The sequence below is a fragment of the Chiloscyllium punctatum genome, chromosome 5 (genome assembly GCF_047496795.1).
Source record: "Chiloscyllium punctatum isolate Juve2018m chromosome 5, sChiPun1.3, whole genome shotgun sequence".
In the NCBI taxonomy this organism is placed as follows: Eukaryota; Metazoa; Chordata; class Chondrichthyes; order Orectolobiformes; family Hemiscylliidae; genus Chiloscyllium; species Chiloscyllium punctatum.
Window position 1 is genome coordinate 32,874,264 of NC_092743.1, and position 19,430 is coordinate 32,893,693.

At 39.0% G+C, this 19,430-nt stretch overlaps 1 protein-coding gene across 5 annotated transcripts in view; it reads right to left on the bottom strand.

Annotated features, from left to right (window-relative positions):
- LOC140476967 (DNA topoisomerase 1-like) overlaps nt 1-19,430 on the bottom strand; it is a 137,757-nt gene that overhangs the window by 78,122 nt on the left and 40,205 nt on the right. For 3 of the 5 annotated variants that reach the window (XM_072570009.1, XM_072570008.1, XM_072570012.1), the window contains exons 6-10: nt 19,191-19,299; nt 15,331-15,386; nt 6,337-6,438; nt 3,341-3,430; nt 2,010-2,099 (exon numbers count right to left, since the gene is read on the bottom strand). In XM_072570009.1, coding sequence (XP_072426110.1) covers nt 2,010-2,099; nt 3,341-3,430; nt 6,337-6,438; nt 15,331-15,386; nt 19,191-19,299 — 447 coding nt within the window. The remainder of the gene's footprint in view (nt 1-2,009; nt 2,100-3,340; nt 3,431-6,336; nt 6,439-15,330; nt 15,387-19,190; nt 19,300-19,430) is intronic. The other 2 variants (XM_072570010.1, XM_072570011.1) reach the window with 2 other exon arrangements.

Consider the following 19,430-nt stretch of genomic DNA (forward strand, 5'->3'; position numbering starts at 1 on the left):
AGGGCAGGGATCCTTTTAAAACTAAACTTGTTGTGATCAATCAAGTGACAGATCTTAACAGTTGGAGGTATCCATTTGGAACCACAAACTGTGGAACTTATCGGGAACTGGTCTGAAGACCGATTTTATTTTCAAGATATTTTCTTGTGATTTGGTAAAACAGAGTAACTTGCGATGCCATTGAGTCAATCACTTGTTCTGGATCTGGAATCACAAATAGGTCAGATTAGCCAGAAGATACTAGAAAGCCAGGTGGGTTTCTCCAGACAAGGTTAGAATGGTGCTGGAAAAACCCAGCAGCTTAGGTAGCATCCAAGGAGCAGAAAAATTGCCATTTCGGGCAAAAGCCCTTCAACAGGAATGAAGTCATTCCTGATGAAGGGTTTTTACCCTAAACATCGATTTTTCTGCTCCTCAGATGCTACCTGACCTATTGTGCTTTTCCAGCACCATTCAAACCTTGACTCTAATCTCCAGCATCTGCAATACCCACTTCTACCGGGTTTCTCCAGACAGCCCAGTAGTTGCATAATCATTATGACTGAAGAGGTCCTTAAATTTTCCAGCTGACGTTGCAATTGTTGATTACCTTCAGATTAGTAGTGCAAGATTCTGCACTAATCCAGTAACATAACCACACATTGCTATCAAACTTGTGTCCAAGAACGTAGGATCAATGTTCTGAATAAACACCAGGTTATTTACCTTCGTGCATAAAAGTGAAAGAAAGTTGAAGCAATTACTGCAAATCTATGGAACACAAAAGAATCCTTCTCATGGGAACTGTCAGTATAGCTGCCTCTTGGACAACTGAGGCAATAACTAGCATAGCCAATGTGTTCATGGAAACTGTCTGACTGAAAAGTCTTCCAGAAGGCATCTGGTAAGTTTCGTTAATAATCCTCAAGATAAAACTAAGTGCAGAAAATTGAGGTAACCTTGTGAATTGGTTCTGAAATTGGCTCAGAAGTTGCAACATTTTGAGATGACTAAGTTAGGATATAGTAAGTTGTGTGGATCAGAGTAGAAAGTTAAAAAGTGAGTGGGCAAAAAACTGTCAAGTGGAATTTAATGAGAGATCATCCACTTTGGAAAGGAGGAAGAGAAGTCACTCATTGTTAAGAAAATAAATTGGCGATAGGACAGATTTTTCTTGAAGTTAATTGGCAAGGGATCATAAAAAATGCATAGCTGCAAGAAATATCAGATTAGATGAATATGGATCTTCATCTCAAGAAGAAATGCTGTACTTATATTCAGGCATTCTCCTTGGTGCTGTTTTAAATTTTGAGCATTTGAGCATTAAACATTAAGATTCAAACAGAAAGTGAACAGTAACGACTAACCAAAATTATACAATGGTTTTAAGTTACAAGGCAGCTTGCATAAATATGGCTTGCATTCACTTTAGTTCAACAGGTGGAATGGTAATTTAGTGAAGATGGCTTTTAAAAAACTATTTCAACAAATTCATTGGATAGCTTGGGAAGAATTATTCTCGAGTGGGAGAATCCAGAGGGAGGAGGCATTACTTTAAGATTGCTTTAGGAAATAAAGACTAACTTGATGCAGAATGAGTGATGGAAATCTGGAACACCTTTCCTCTACATCCCAAAAGCCGCATAAATGCTGGATCAATTGAAATTCAAGACCAAGACCAGTGGAGCTTTTTTGAGGACAATATCAAGAGATATAAAGCTGGATTGCTAAAATATGGAGATACAGATCAACTATGATCTAATCAAATGGTGCAGCTGGTTCAAGTGGCTGAAACTTTTCCCAAGACAGCTTGATGGTCAAGAAAGAAAACGTCAAATAATCACATCTTGCTTCAAACATTTATAATGGATAAGATGGTTTACAAGGGAAGCAGCATTTTAAAATAGAAAAAAAAAGGAAACCAAAGAAACAACTGGGCTTTCAACAAATCTTTGATTATTGTGTGGCTCAATTAAATCCCAAATCAAACTTCAACTACCACTGCTATAAGACATCATTTATACACTTACTGGCCAGAACCTGTATTGCAGTGGACCCTTTTTGTTTTCTTATTTTCAACAGGAATCCCATTTCCATTCAAATCTTGATCTTCCTTCACCCTATGATAAACGGAACAAACTTCAGATTGGACAGGCTTTGATATTTATGTCACTGTCTCTCAACAATCTCATCTTGGTGTTCCCCCAGCTCTACCATAAACCTTTAAACTCCTACAAAAATCTATTATTTTGCAAGTTTAGTAAAAACAGAAAATGCTGAAAGCATCTGTAGAGAGTCATATTGAACTCAAAACATTAAGTTCATCGATTACATTAAACTGGGCAGGAGATAAAATGGATAATATGAATGTGTAGAAAGAAGTTGAAGTTCAGGTTAGTTAATTGAAACAATGCATCCTCATACAAGAGAATAATGGGCAATTAAGAAATGGCACTTCACTTGCTAGAGGATAAAGGAAAACATCTTAACAATGAAGTTAGATTTGAGATTTTCTGCATCCAAACAATGTTTAACAGCAATCAAGGAAATTAACAGGCAACTATCAGGATCTGGAGCGTACTGCCTGAGAATGTGGAGGAGGCAGATTCAATATGGCATTCAAAAATGGAAAAAGACCATTGTAAAGGAGGACATTTAAAGGAGGTATATAGGGGAATAGGTTAAAAATCATAACACCAGGTTATAGGCCAACAGGTTTATTTGGAATCAGTTGGACTATAACCTGATTTTGTGTGATTTTTTACTTTATCCACCCTAGTCCAACACCGGCACCTCCAAATCATGACTACAGGGGGATAGGTGGGAAACGACACTAAGCGCACAGTTCTTATACAGGGCTACACACTTACAAGCCAAATGGCTTCCTTTAACACTATAATGATTGTTTGACTCTATAAACATAATTATAATCTATTTTGCCAAAAGCAACAAAGATAAAATTCTGAAATCAGTGAATCAGTATTGTGCTCTGGCTAAGTTTCATCATGAATAATACGATAAAGATGACAACACCAATGGAAGTGGTGCACATAAAGATACAACTAATTGCTTGGAGGCAGAGATAGAAGAAAGTCTCTATAAACGGAGGAAAAAATTCAGTTGGGCCTATTTTCAGGGGCACTTAGTTTCACTAAGGCATGCATCACATTCATCTAAATTGGGTCAGTGTGCACACCAACAGAAAAATGTCCGAACTGCTGCATAATGGAGAGAGGAAGAGCAGAGAATGTGGCTACATCACAACCAAAAAAAAAACAGCAACCATATTTGTTTTAGATCATGCAAATGCAACCATCTCCTTTTGAAAAGTGCTGAAAAGCTGAGTTTCAAATTCACTCACCTTGTAGAAGGATCCTCATCCTTCTCTTTATCACCTTTTTCTAACTTCTTGCTTTCTTGATTTCCAGAAGTTTCACTGGTGATCTGTAGTCTACATATCACATTCAATTTAAGCCTTTTGTTATTTTAAAAGTAAATCATATTTTTATATGGATTATATTAGGGACATATCTAGCACAATGTCTTTGCAAAGCAATTTCCAACTACAGAGTACTTGCTCATTAGAGAAAGGAATGTCAGGACACTTCTCAATATTTTGGTAAACTAACTAGGTAGAATATGTCCATTCAATGGAATAAGGCAGAGAAGTGATAGGCAGGGTTGAAAATAGAACAAATTTGGGTTCTGTGCAAGACTTGTCCCACTTTCAATGATCAGTGAGACTACATCTATTGTGCTTATGTGCAGCAATAGAGATGGCAGGCAGCACTTTATAAAAGAAACCCAGATGGAAGTGCTGTCTTGTCCAAAGCTCGAGAAGCTCACTGCTCAATCAAAAGACCAGAGTTCTGTCTTTGAAGTGAAAACGTGTAGAGGTTTTAACAACAATTCTTCACGGCATATGAGCAACATCAGCTAGGCCAACCTTTATTGCTCACTCCCAGCTGCCCTGGAGAAGGAAGTGGTCATAATGAGCCATCTTCTCAAACCACTGCAGTCCATGTGATGCAGAAACACTTTCATTGATGTTACAAAGGAAACAAGCTTCACAATTTTGTCTCATAACAGTGAAGGAGCGAAGATATGAAGGTGTACAGGATTGGGGGTAGCATATGAACATGGATAAAGATCATGGTTAGTTGACAGGAAACAAACACTAGGAATAAGCAGCTCTCCATCTGTGCCTCTCCACCCAAGGTAGCAGGCAATAACTAGTGGAGTACTGCAAAGCTATGTGCTTGGACCCCAGCCATTCACAATATACCTGAATGTTTTAGAGGAAATAACTAAATGCAACATCTCGAAGTTTGCAAATAACAAAGCTGGTCGGAGGGTAAACTGTGAAAAGAATGCAGACATGCTTCAGCGTAATTTGGCTAAATTGAGTGAGTGTGCAAATGCAAGGTTGACAAAGTATATTGCGGGTAAATGTGAGGTTATCCACTTGGTCTGAGATCCTTTGGTCCAACATGGCCATGCTGACCAGATACCCGAGATAAATCTAGTCCTATTTACCAGCATTTGGCCATATTCCTCTGAAGCCTTCCTATTCATATACCCATTCAGATGCCTTTTAAATGTTGCAATTGTACCAGCCTCCACCACTTCCTCTGGCAGCTCATTCCATACACACACCACCCGGTGTTCTCCTCAGGTCCCTTTTAAATCTTTCCCTTCTCACCTTAAAGCGACGTCCTCTAGATTTTGCCTCCCTCACCCCCATGGATGTTTACATTATCCATGCCCCTCATGATTGAATAAACTTCTATAAAAGTCACTCCTCAGTGACTTGGACTCTCCAGGGAAAATAGCCTGTCCCTCATTCTCAACCCTCCAACCCTGGCAAAGCAATGAAGGCAAATGTTATGCGAGCCTTCATTACTATTTCACATGTTATAGATCTTCCATTCCTTTCTCCACAATAAACACTGCTGCAAAATACTAGTTTAGTATCTTCCCCCATCTCCTGCGGTTCCACACATAGGTGGTTCCTGCTGATTCGCTCCCTAGTTACCCTTTTGTCCTTCATGTATTTACAAAGTCGGTTTGGATTCTCCTTAACCTTATTTACCAAAGCTTTCATGTCTCCTTTTTGCCCTTCTGATTTCCCTTTTAATTATATTCCTACTGCCTTTATACTCTAAGAATTCACTTTAACTTGGCTGTCTATACCTGACATATGATTTTCTTGATCAAAAACTCAAGTTCTCCAGTCATCCAGCATTGCCTACAGCTACCAGCCTTGGTCTTTCACTAACAGGAGCATACGGTCTCTGGACTCTGGTTATCTCATTTTGGAAGGCTTCCCATTCTCGATGTGATCTGAATGGTAATATTGGGAAAGTGGAGGTGCAATGAAACTGGGCTGTCCTTGTACACGATTGCTGCACCTGCATACAGGCCTTCAGCAAAGCAATGAAGGCAAATGTTATGTTGGCCTTCATAATGAGCACAGCAGCAGATATTTCTTGCTAAAATTGTACAGGGCCTCAGATCACACTTGGAAGCTGGGTTCAGTTTTGGTCTCCTTCGGTGAAGATAGAGGTTTTGATTATGGAGGGAGTGCAGTAAAGGTTTACCAAGCTGAATCCTGGGATTGCAGGACCATTGTAGGAAGAGAGACTGGATCGTTTAGTATTATATTCATTGGGTTTTATAAGAATGAAGGACAAACACAAATCTATAAAATAGTATGGAATATATAACAGACGACAAAGAACAAAATGACTCACAAATATATCCTTAGCTCATAAAATAATGATTGCTATGCTTTCTGCATAGAAGAAGCATTGAAGAGACAAAACCTACAGCAAATCTGAAATTAGAAAAAAGATCAGAACTACAAAAGAAAGATATTTAACATTTGTATCATCTTTTCTGCACTTTAAAGAGAATGAACTTGTAGCATTTGTTGTTTAGATTATAATTGAATAAAAATTGATTGGTAGTATGAATATGGAGTTAGAGTCTAAAAGCTGCAGAACAGAGACGACCTTTGAATGATTGCTCCATTCTGTGCATTTCCCTGCTCTCAATTTCACTCCCACAGAGAAGTGAAGACTAGGAATCCCTCAAAGGGAAAAAGAATACGTCTGATGGAGAGTTTGACAGCAGTTGTACTCACCTGCTTTTAGATATAAGTCTAGTTTTCATTCTTTGCCACAGAAGAAAGAAACTAGGAAGGGAGACAGCTCAGAAGGCAGAAAAAGGCTCAAGAAATTATTTGACTAAATCTAAATGCTACAGACAAACATTATTTATCAATATTCTCTGCCGAACAGTAATCCTCATTACTAACAAAAATAAAACAGATAGTTTAAACACTTCTCATCTTACTCATCAGAATGCTCATCTTCCTTCTCTGGAAGTTCTTTGCTCATCAGTTTTTCAGTTGCCTCTCTAGAATCACTATCTGCTGATTTCAGCCCTTTATTTAGTCTAAAGTACAAGAAAAAAAAGGCATAGATCAAAAATCTTTCAATTAAACCGAGCAAAGTTTTTCACAAAACCGGCAGGCATACCAGTTAGATGGTAACATTTAAAACTGACAGCATTAGACCAGAGGAGACTATTTGGGATCTTCAAAAAAAGTGTTCCAGTTTAAGAGAAACGATGATTAACAAAATAAAAACCAGCCTTTATTAATAAGTATTCTATATTAACACAATACCTATTAACACAAACATCTACCTCGATTAGTAAATTCAGGTTACCCTTCAATGAGTACCATTTAAAAGTTCAAGAATTATATTTACCAGGTCAATAAGCAAATAACCCGCAAGCACTGATAAGTAAACACTGCTGTTTGCCATTTTTATAAACAATCTGGATGAGGGCATAGAAGGATAGATTAGTAAATTTGCAGATGACACTAAGGTCAGTACAGTTGTGGACAATACTGAAGGATGTGGTAGGTTACAGAGGGACATAGATAAGCTGCAGAGCTGGGCTGGGTAGTGGCAAATAGAGTTTAATGCAGATAAGTGTGGTGTGATTCACTTTGGAAGGAGCAACAGGAAAGCAGTGTACTGGGCTAATGGTAAGATTCTTGGTAGTGCAGGTGAGCAGAGATCTATGTCCCCGTTCATAGAGCCTTCAAAGTCGCCACCCACGTGGATAGGGCTATTAAGGCATACGATGTGTTAGCTTTTAGGAGTTGAGGGATCGTGTTTCAGAACCATGGGGTCCTCTGTTACGTCACAGGGTCAATCTCCTGCTTAATTTAAACCAGCAACACAGAAAAGATTTATCCTGGGCAGTAAAATTCAAGGGGCCAAGAACTATTTAAAGTAAAAATTAACAGCTTTAAAGTATAATAGAATGAATAACTAACAACTACTACAACTCCTTTCTCTAACCTTTTACCTTCTCCTTCTAGAACACTAGTCCGATTAAACTCCCAATTAAAATTTACTGAAAAATTCAAATTTCAAAACCAGCAGGTGATTGAATCTTCTCTATCTTCCTCTGTAGAGTTGCTCTCCTGGTTGGTGATGTTTTTCTCTGTGCAAACTCTTTCTCGAGACAGGTACCTCACAGAGTTCTGACTAGCAGCCTACATCTGTTGGTCTTTTGGCAGTTCTCCCCCAACTGTTCAATTTTCCCCCATCTTATACCCACAAAGCATTGGATTGCGTCATTGGGGGGCTTTTAAGATTGTCAATATACACAATTCAAACTTGACTGTAGTTTGGTATTTTTCAGGGTATAATTTAAATGGATTGGCCTAATTCGAATTTGTTTTGCCATCTCCAGGCAACCAGCTACCCTAGCTGTTGGACCAAAAGGTTACATTATATCTTGTTCAGAACACCTGGTGCCGACGGGTAGTTCTGCTAGCTTTTAACCTTCTTAAAATGGTACCGTACACCCACATCTTCATAACACCTTGAACGATCTTAATGAAAAGAACACATTATCGTAACGTCTTAGAGGTTGGTTGTGAAAATTCCTCCATGGCCTTCATCTTTGCATTCCATGGGGTCAACCTTCATGACCAATGTTATGCCCCAAGAACGTCACTGCTGCTTTCGCGATTTCAGTTTTATTTAAGTTTAATCACCAATTTGGCTTCTCAGTCGTTTGAAGAGCTCTGCCAACTATACCATGTGATCTTTCCAGGATTTACTAAAGATCACTACATCGTCCAAATAGACTGCGCAGTTTGTTGACCCAGCTACAACTCTGTTCATGAGTCTTTTGAATGTAGCAGAGGTGTTCTTCATTCCAAAAAGGGCATCACTTTAAACAGATATAGACCATTTGGGGTTATAAATGCAGAAATTTATTTTGTTGTCTCTGACAAAGGTACCTGCCAGTAACCGTATTAAGGACGCATCAAGTCCAACTTGGTAATATAACTGGCTTGTCCAACTTTCTAGGAATTGGATTAGTAATGGCGTTGACCTTCCGATAATCATCTCAGAATCGGTGAGCGCCGTCTAGTTTCAGAACTAAAACGATGGGTGAACTCCACTCACTCTGGCTTGATTCAATGATGTCCTTGTTGAGCATGGCCTCCACCTCCATCTGACCGGTCTTGTTTTGAAATGATTAAGCCGATAGGGGTCTTGTTTTTAATCAGAGCAGTATTTGCTACATCTACTTTGTGTACAATAACATTAGTTCTCCCCATCTGATCCTTACGTATGTTTTTATACTACAGTAAGAAATCTTTCAACTGCACTCTACACCCAAGACAGATAGCTTACTAGCTATCCCACTCCTCAAAGACATTCATTTTTCAATTTATGTTGAAGCACATCAAAATCCACATCACCTGGATTTGATTCCTCACTCTGCAGGGCATTAACTAACACCGGTTTCTCCAGTGCTTTCTCTCCAAGTGTAATACGGTTTCAACATGCTTACATGACATACCCAATAGCTTTTTTTCTATCTGGCATCTTTACTCGATAGTTCACCCGACTCAACTTTTTTAAATTTGATAGGGACCACTAAACCTGGCTTTGAAGGGATCTACCATCACTGGTTACAGTACTAACATATCAGTCTCAGCTTTTATCTGCTACTTGTTTCATTCTATACTGTGCCATCTTGAGGTGCTATTTAGCTAACTCACCTACTCGATTTAATCTCTTCCTCACCTCCAATACACAATGTAAGTGTGAGATTTCAGACTTTGTTCCTGTCAATGTTTCTTTAATTAATTTCAAAGGACCTCTCACTTCATGTCTGAATATTAACTTGAAGGGAGCATTTCTAATTGCAAGACAAAGGAATGGAATACCTTTATCCCAATCATTCGGGTAATTCTGACAGCATGTTCTCCCATGATCTTCAAGGTCTGATGCTACCCTTCTAAAGCTCCTTGGGATCCAGGATGATATGCACTGAAGTTAAAGTGTTGTATACCGAAGCGCTATAAGCTCATTAAACAGTCTAGCAGTAAAATTTGACCCTTGGTCCAACTGAATCTCTCTGGGTAGTCCATATCGTGTGAAGCAAGCTAATAATTCTTCTATTACCCTTTTTGCCTTGATACTCCGTAATAGAATTGCCTCTGGAAATCTGGTAGATACATCCATTATGGTTAACAAGTACTAGTTCCCTTTTCAGTTCTCCAGGGTGGGGGGATCCTCACAAGCAATTATAACCTGCGTGAAAGGTTCTTCACATGCAGGAATTGGCAACAAAGGTGCTGGTTTTATTACCACCTTTGGTTTAATTACCATTTGGCATGTATGACACAGTTGGCAAAAGTTAACCACATCCTTGACATTCCAAAATAAAAATGTTTTTGTATTTAGCCTGAGTCATTCGAACCCCTAAGTGACCTCCTACAGATAGTTCATGTGCTACCTGTAACACCTCCAGTTTGTACACTACCAGCAACACAACCTGGTGCACTTCAGCCCATCTTTCCTGTGCACTAACATACCGTGGAATAACCCTCTGGAATATCCTCTGCCCCCTTTTCAGATTACACACACACCCACACACCTAAAACTTCTGTCTGACCCTCTGCCTGTTCAGGTTTTTCCTGCACCATTACGTCAAACAGGGTGCCCGCTAACTGGACCTAAACTCCTTCATCTTTCTTTACTTTTCACTTTGTGCTGTGACTTATGATAGTGGGATCTGGTTACCACACAGTCTGGGAAAATACCAGGATATTTCTGTTTTTACTCTAGTTTCTTGGTCTTCCTTGGGCTTCCCCACAACAAGAGGTGTCACTCCCACCTTGGATCCTGCCAAATCATTCCCAAGAACAAATTGAATTCCTGGAACTGACACACTGTCAATCACTCCCATTGTAATTTCCCCAGCCTCGAGTTGGCACACCAACCTGACAAGGGAATGCTAAATTTCTCTCCATGTATCCCACAAATTACCACACTCAGGTAACAGATTAGAAAGAGTGCATATTCACTCATCCCTTACTATCAGCAACTGGTTAGATCCTGTATCTCTCAAAGTTCTAACTTTCCCGCCTGTTCTTTGAGTAAACTTTACCCAGAGAGGCAAATTCTTTAGAGGTCAGCTACTAACTCCATACCCAGTCCCTGTCCAGGCTGCGGACTCACCTGCAGCTCCTCGGCTTTTCTTGGGGTCTCCTTTACTACCTTCACTAATGCCACTGATTTAGCTTCTTTTAACCACATCTTTTCCAACAGTGCCTTTCTTTGACGACCAGCACTGTGACTTTACATGTCCCGCTTTCTGGCAGCAAAAGCACCTTTTCCCAGTGCCCTTATGAAACCAACAGCACTAATTGTTTGTGCCCCATTCCATTACAGTGAAAACACCTGAGGCCTTTCACCCCCTGTCCACCTTCTTGGGCTTCTTTTTTTAATCGTGTGGTAAACTCTTATCACTACACTGGTTTTGTAATGTAGGATCTCCCCTTCTCCCAACTTCTATCCCTCAAAATGAGATTCTGGCTGGGAGCTTGTGTTATGCACCAACTTGTACTCATCTACTAATTCTGCTGCCCTTCTCACTTCCTGAACTTTCGGTTCCTCCACAAATTCTTATCTCTGAAAGTGAGTTTTTAAACTCCTCCAGCAGAATAATCTCTCAGAGCCTCAAACGTCCTATCTATTTTTAAAGCATGCATACATCTATCAAAATGACTATGTTTAAGTCTTTCAAACTCAGCATGAGTCTGACCTGGGTCCTTTGTGTTTCTGAACTGCTGCCTGTGTGTTTCTGGTACTAATTTATAAGCACTTAAAATAGACTGTTCAACCTCTTCATAATCTCTTGACACCCTCATCTGACAGCGCAGCAAATACCTCACTAGCTTTGCCTACCAGTTTAGTCTGAACTAGCATTACCCATAAATCGTTGGACCACTCCATCTGCCTAACCAATTTTTCAAATGAAATAGTGAAGGCTTCAGCATCTTTCTCATCAAAATGTGGCAGAGTTTTGACATAATTATCTTCTCTTTTAATCTCCATCCTGTTAACTTGACTTTGCTGACTAAGTCACAACTTCTCAAGTTCAAATTCTCTTTTTGCTCAGCTAAGAACCTTCTCTCTCTCTCTCTCTAGATATAGGACAGATGTCAAAGGCAGTTTCTTTATTCAGTAGTAGGGGAATGGAACGCACAGCCTGCAACAGTTGTAGACTCGCCAACTTTACGGTTGTTTAAATAGTCATTGGATAGGGATATGGACAAGAATGGAATAGTGTCGGTTAGGTGGACTTCAGATTGGTTTCACAGGGTGGCGCAACATCAAGGACCAAAGGGCCTGTACTGTGCTATAATGTTTTATGTTCTATGAACAGGGTTCTCAATGTCAGTTCAAGACTGAAATAAGGGGACAGATTTCTATTTTATACTTAAGACAGTTTAGGAAAGAAATAATTTCCAAACTCCTGCTGCCCTGCAGTTCCAAATCTTCTGATCTCTAAGCCACTCAACTAAGGGCTACGTATTTTTAACAGTCTTGATTCAGAAATAGGAATATTGGCTAGAAGAGTTTCAACTGTACTTCATAATTAGATAGTCCATTAGCTATGAATAACCAAATAACTTGCAGGGATTGAGGCAGCAGCAGTCAAAAATTATATGCCATGGCAAATCCTAGATGCCTGCACCAAAGGCAGAGTGTTCCATACACCTTTATTGAGATGGGAGTTTAAGATTTGGACATTCTTCTTTCTTTAAGACCTGGATGTTTTTCTTTCCTTTCAGATCTGGTCACATTTTGGCTTGGTTTCATTTATTTCATATGTTCTTTTCAATTCTTGTTTTTGTAATTAAGATGGCACTGGGGAATTGTAACTGTAGTGATTGTAACAAGCTCAGCCAGGCGGATGTCAGAATATGAGTTTCTTGATTGGCTCAGATTAACAACCCCAATCGGGAGTCCTAACTGTCAGAAAAGAACAGGCATGTCAAACATCCTGTTCACTGAGGGAGCTGGATCAGTGTTAGTGTCAAGGACTTTCTACATGCAAATAAAGCATGTAACTTGATGACAGGATACTTGCTCCTGTGAAGTTATTTCAGTGGTGAAAAAAAACCCACGTTTTTCAAGAAATGAACTTGCCCAGAAAGTTTTCTTTGAATTGGGGTTAGCATTTCTGGCATCATACCATTTTTTGGGAAGCTTGACTCGTTTGATCCTGCCATCGAAAACGAGCTCTAGTATGTGTAAAGAAAACATTTTTTTTCAGTGGGTGAAATAGCATCAGGAACACCAATGCCGGGCACAAGACTCTGCTAAGTGAAAGACAGTTTACTTTGGGGATGAAGCTTGACGTAGAAACCACAGCCTGCATGGGTAAGAGGCATGGCTGATGCGAGGTCAAGTCCAGTGATGTGTAAGGTTCGGGTAGATGCAACAGTCCTAAACAAGCACATTTAAACCACATGAAAGCTGCAAACAAATGGTGAGGGAGTAAAGTGTATCTTGTACGTTGACAACTTGTCCGACTATGCTGGAACCTGTGGGTTCTCCAATTCTGTCAAGCATTGAAGATACCTTGGAATCAGGTGGACTTGGTGGACGTCACTACCTTGACAACCTTGCTGCCTTAAGAGGAGAATGAATTTCTTCTGAGATGCTCCAGGTGCAACAGGCAAACTACTGTGCATTAAATACTGTCTGTATCAGAGGTAAAGTTGGAGATATCAAGACATTTGCCCTAGGAGGAGCTAAAAAAAATGACTGGTCTATGCCCCTGGACTGAGAAGGGTATGAATATGGTGATTGTAACATGATCAGCCAGATGACCTCTAAATGCAAACTCCAAGGTTGGGGCTGTTTATCTGATCTATCAGAGAGCCCTGGCTGACCGGTAAGAATAGCAATGTCAGACATCTTGTTCACTCAGAGCTGGCTCTGAGGGAGCTGGACCAGTGTCAAAAACTATTCACACGTAAATAAAGGGTAACTTGGTGACAGGATTCCAGCCTCTGGAGATACTTAAGCAATTTTGTACACTTTTCACTTGAGTACATGTGACAATAAAATCGAATACTAAAATATAGGATAAGCCATATGAAACATAGTTAGAGTTGGCTAGAGTTTAGTTTGCAAATAAAGCAGCTTGAGATAGAAAGTTCAAATGTTTAACTTGAACTCTAAAGAGAAAGTGAAACCAGGGAAGTACGAAACACAAAAAGCTTGGGTGATTATACATTGAGTCTAGCAGTTAAGAAAAGGAAGTCCCATTTAGGATTTAGATTAACTCAAACACCTTCCTTTTGTTGCAAATTTATAGAAAGAGGAGACAGATTCTATCATGCTAAACATTTTAAGTGGTTAAAGGAAACAAACTTTAATGCTACTCAGCGTTCAGAAAAAGTAAGGAAAACTGTAAAGTGATGGAAGAACAATTCACATAACAGTTTACTGTTAGGGATGCCCATAACGGAACAAAAAATGGCTGGTAGCTGCTCAAGGCTAATGCACAGAACAAGGCTGATAGTAAGATTTCAAGGCTGCTGAATGTTCATAAAGACATAGATAATAACATTTATCATTTGATTAATATAGTAGAACAATAGTAGCTCTGTAAAACATAGATCATAACATTTGACTTTGAATAAGAACATCTCACCCTAATTAGTTGTTTAATCAATAGTTATGGACTCCAATTAGATATAGAAAAGCACCAAAGAAAAAAGATTCAAACCAGTTTCAGACAGTAAAAAGCAATCTCCTTTACTATCGCAGGGAGGAATAAATACAGTAATTAGCGGACATTGGAATCTGGACTGAACATTTTAAGACACAACAACTTATTATCGAAAGAATTCTAGCTTTAGGTGTAACCACATAACTTTGCTGAAAATGATCAAAAATCAATATTATTTTGAGAAGTTTAAAGGGTTCTGAAATAATAAGCAAGTATCCAATTAGTTGGTAGTTAACATGATTCAGCTGCCAAATGTTACTGACATTACTATACTTACATTACTTACTATAGCGTTCATAGTGGAAAGCCCCACGAAAGGAGGTAAGAGTCTGGAAGGACCAGGATTGGACCACAAGCCTCTTTGTTGTTTTGCTGAAGCAAACTTAAATTGTATAAGATGCTTTACTGGAGAACCAATTACAGATGAACAACTCTGCTCCAATGACCAATAGTGATCGGGGTGGGGTCGTGCGCACTTTAAGTATAAACTGTATAAGTAAGGACATTCTGAAGCTTGTGTGTGCCTTTTTTGTGTGCTGCAACTGGCCAGTAAATCACCATAAAAGGTCATCTGCCTTGTGTGCCTTTTTACTGTATGTTGTAAATTGCAATAAAGAACACCTGAATCTGCCCCATAACTCCAACTCTGAATGAAAATCTGAGAGCTAACACTTATCATTTAAGGTTTAGGTCTAGAAGGCAAAACTTCGTCAGACATTTGTGGAATTCAGTGGCAAGGAATGGGAAATGAACAAAATCCTTACATTTCCTTAAAGTTAAAGCAAATGCTTTGAAAATGGGAATGAAATAATCAGGATACATTTCAATGACAATCAAGCCAGAGTTAGTTGAGTGTCAGGTATCCAAGATCAAAGTAACAGCAAGTGTCATATCATAATTTGGAGTCTAATAAAGGATAACATTTCACACCCTGTCCCCAGTATTGGCCACATTCCCTTTCTAACTTCCTGTCCAATACTGTCACCAGTTTAGAGTTATACAGAGATTGTTGTCAAATTCGCTCGGGGTCAATCACATTTTACAAAGAAATAAGATATCCTCCATATACAAACAATCTACAAAATTCATTACTTAGACAGAGGTAAAAACAGTTATGAGATGATAAATACCAAAATATTAGAACATGAAAAATGAAAGCAAAAAAAATCCATGGAGTAAATACATCAAAAATCATTCTAGCCAAAATATTACCTGCTAAGACTACTTTCTTCCTTCTCTTGTCGTTTATTGGTGGTATTGACTTTTTCCTATGAAGAATAAGGTAATACTGAATAAAACTTGCATGCAAATATTGTACTCAGCATTGTAACATCTCACACTCTTCATTGTATCCATCTTCAAGTGTTGTAAATAATACTATGAAGGTGAGGGACAAGTTAGTTATGCTATGATAAATTGGGAAAATAAACCAAAAACTTAATGGTAGCGTCAATGGCTAGTACATAAATAAATAGTACATGGTCTACAAGAGATATAAAATTCTAAGGCATAAGCATCCAAATGGAAAGGTGAATCAACTGTGGTTAATGGCATAATTTCATAAATGCAATAGATCAGAGGAAGTAACTTGTAAGGAAGCTTGGGAAAAAAAATGTTCTTAACCTGAGGATTGGGAACAATTTGGAATCAAAGGGTAGATGTAAAGAAGGCAACTGATTACCACTTTCTGAAGGGCAACTAGAGATGGGTATTAAAAGATGGTTTAGCCAGCCCACATCCAAGAGTGTGAAGTTAATCACTTCGAATGAACATAAATAATTTATTCTGTTGTTAAAATGGAGAGGGGCTGGCAAGTGCAGGTGTGCAAATAGAATTGGGTAGCCATATTCATGAGATTAATCTCTGGGATGGTGACAATATCTTATTAGGAGAAATCTGTATTCCCCAGAGTAGTTACAGGTCGCAGTGCTTGGAGATGCAGCGAGAGATCTGGGTGTCTTCCTGCATGAATCACAGGAGATTAGTGTGCAGGTACAGAAAGTAATCAGGAACGCTTACAGAGTATTTTGGTTTATTGGAAGGGGAATTGAATGCAAGAGTGGGGAGTTATGCTTTAGTTATACAGAGCACTGGTGAGATTGCATCTGGAGTGCTGAATTTACAAAGGATGTTACTGTGTTTGAAGCAGTTCAGAAAAGGTTCACTCAACATACTGGAACAAGGAGACTGCATTAAGAGTAAAGGCCAGACAAGCCAGGGCTATATTCCCAGGAGTTTGAGTCAGAGGTGACAATTTTTAAAAAAAGGTCACTAGGGAACTTGATCAGGCGGATCTGGAAGGGAGTTTTTTTTTTAAATGGGGGAGTTTAGAAAGAGTCAGTTTAAAAATAAGACGTCATCCCTTTAAAATAGATGAGGATTTTTTTCCCCTCTCAGTGCTTTAGGAGCCTTTGGAATTCCTCTCCTCAAAGGCAGTGGATGTAGAACGTTTAACCAATTTTAAAGGCAGAATAGATAGAGTCTTGATTTCCAAAGAGATGAAAGATGATCAGAGGCTCGCAGGAATGTAGAGCCAAAATTAAAATCATATCAGCCACAATCTTATTGATAGGAGACCAGGCTTGAAGAGCCAAGTGGCCTACTCTTGTAGCCTTGATACTTTTTGTTGGCTAAATCAGAGTTCAATCATGTTTTTTGGAAAGATTTCCACACAGTGGCCAAACTAGTTTTCCCTTCTTATCTTGTCAAACTCATCATGTTAATTATATAATCTATTCCTACAGCTTCCCTCACATTTGATTCCAGTCCCAGAAAACTTGCCATTAGGGGATGTCCTGAAATTCACCATCATCACTGTGCTGCATTTTTAAAAAGCCCATTGTGCACTTAGACAAGTACGGTAATCTGGACCTACTTTGCACTATTTCTCATATCTGGCCCAGACGTGGCAGACAGGTGTACAATCCGCACCCTTCTGTGCAGGGAGGAATCTGGAGGTTTGCTGGACAGGTACAGAGATGTGACTTAGTCTTCCCAAAGGAGCAAGAATGGAGGCCACAACATCATACCACATCAGCTTGGTCAGAAGTTGTCACCTAGATTAAAGCAATCTTGGGCATTTGGAGGAATACACAGCAATATTGGAAAAACGTCAAAGACCTTCTCTGCTGTGCTAGCATTAAGTGTGACCAGTTTCTATCATCTTGAAAATTACTGTATAATGGGGCCACATGGTGGCTCAGTGGTCAGCACTGCTGCCTCGCAGCATCAGAGACCCAGGTTTGATTCCAGACTCAGATGACTGTGTAGAGTTTGCACATTCTCCCAGTGTCTGCATAGATTTCTTCCGGGTATTCCAGTTTCCCCCCACAGTCAAAAATGTGCAGGTCAGGTGAAATGGCCATGTTAAATTGTCCATAGTGTTAGATGCATTAGTCAGAAGGAAATTAGTCTGGGTGGGTTACTCTCCGGAGGGTTGGTGTGGACTTGTTGAGCCAAAGGGCCTGTTTTCACATTGTAGGGAATTTAATCTAGTGTTGGTTAATGGTTCACTAAAACCATAAATATGAGGTAGACGGAAAGTAAATTTGAACAGGAAACACTTTATTGTTTACCCTCGCAGCTCCACAGTCGGTCTTAGACTGCCCCTTTAGCTCCTGTTTCCGGGTCACCTTACCCACTCTAAAAAGGGACAACATACACCAAACTGCATACGGGCATGTATATGAAGGTATCTAGCTTCCATCATACTGCGAGCCCAATTGACAATCCTAAATTGATTGCACAAAACATTACATGAACATTCAGGATTATTAAGCAAATGTTCAATTGCAGAATCAGATTGAATGCTGGACAGAATGTTGAGTTTTGCAGCAGCTTGGTAATGAAAATAATCAGTTAACTGGTCCACCATCAGTTCACCTGCTAACAAATCAGCAATCTTTTCTTATACACATGAGTATTATTTTGCCTTTACAACTGTAATTCTTACAAAATGTTCTGAGAAGTGCAAGCCAAAAATCCACTACAAAATGTTTTTCTTTCAGAAAATAGATACATTATAAAGGAAAAATTACATAAATGTTGTAATAAAGTTAGGTGGGTTGACAAGACACGTCAGACCTCAGACTGAACTTTGGCTTGATATATCATTCTATTGGTTTTAACAAGATGGTGTCTCATGAAAACTAAGAACACAACTGTGGATTTTGTTTCAACATTAAAACATAAGTTTGTTATTCAAGAGAAAGGAAATTAAAACAAGAAAACCATGTGTTTAAAGCTTCCGAAACACAATAAATTATAATCCTGTTTAACAATTCTTTACCATACACGCACTAGAGTGAAATCCCTTCTCTTTCATACTATATGACTTAACTTAATTATAATTTCAATTCTTCAGTTTGAGAATCTGACAACCATAGACTCAGAGATCCACTGTACAGAAAAAGACTGTTTGGCCCATCGCATACATATGAATCGAAAACAACTATCTATTTTAATCCCAGCCACTCCTTGGAGCCTTCTTAAAGGTTAGACCTTCGCCATTTCAAAAGACTCCTTCAGGATATTAACAAAACAATTCTGGCCTGGAAATTTCAAATTACATAGAGGCAAACTATTCCCTAACATTTCTAAACTATGCCTGTTCCTCAGAAGAAACTGATTTACACACACTAAGGGTTGTGCAAAGACCAGCCACTAAATCGAAACACTTTTCTTTCCAAACTATGGGTATTTCCCCAATCAGAATACATCACATCTCTATCATTTAAACTGTTCACTTACAAGTCTCCGAACAAAAACAAAACCCGGCACTCTGGAAAATCTTTCATGTTGTTTCTTTTAATAAGAAAATTGCCATGGCTACAAAGATAGTTATAAGTGAATCATTAAACCCCTCACAGACAGACAAAAACCTACATGACCTCAGCTCAAATCCAAACTCAAAGTAAATCATATTAACATGTATCTAAAGCCCATTCCATATTACAAGAGTCACTCATACATTAGCTTGATTTCTGTTGCTATTCCTTTGTAACGGAGAGCCATGACATTTTTTTCCCAACTGAAAATAGCTACAAATGGTGTCTAAAACAGTGCATAATTACCCTTTCTTTGTGTTTCCTATCCTTATTTTTCTGCTTCCTGGCACAGAATTCTTTGAGCTGTTCATCCATGCCCATCAGCATGTCTTCAAAGGATTCCTGACATGTCGATCTGTAAAAAAAAATTGTGGTCCATAAAACTCATCAAGTACCAACTAACTGTTTTACATGGCCCTTTACTTTGCTAATTTCCAAAATGCAGTTCTATTACATCCTGTCATGAATGGTGATAGACAATTGAAC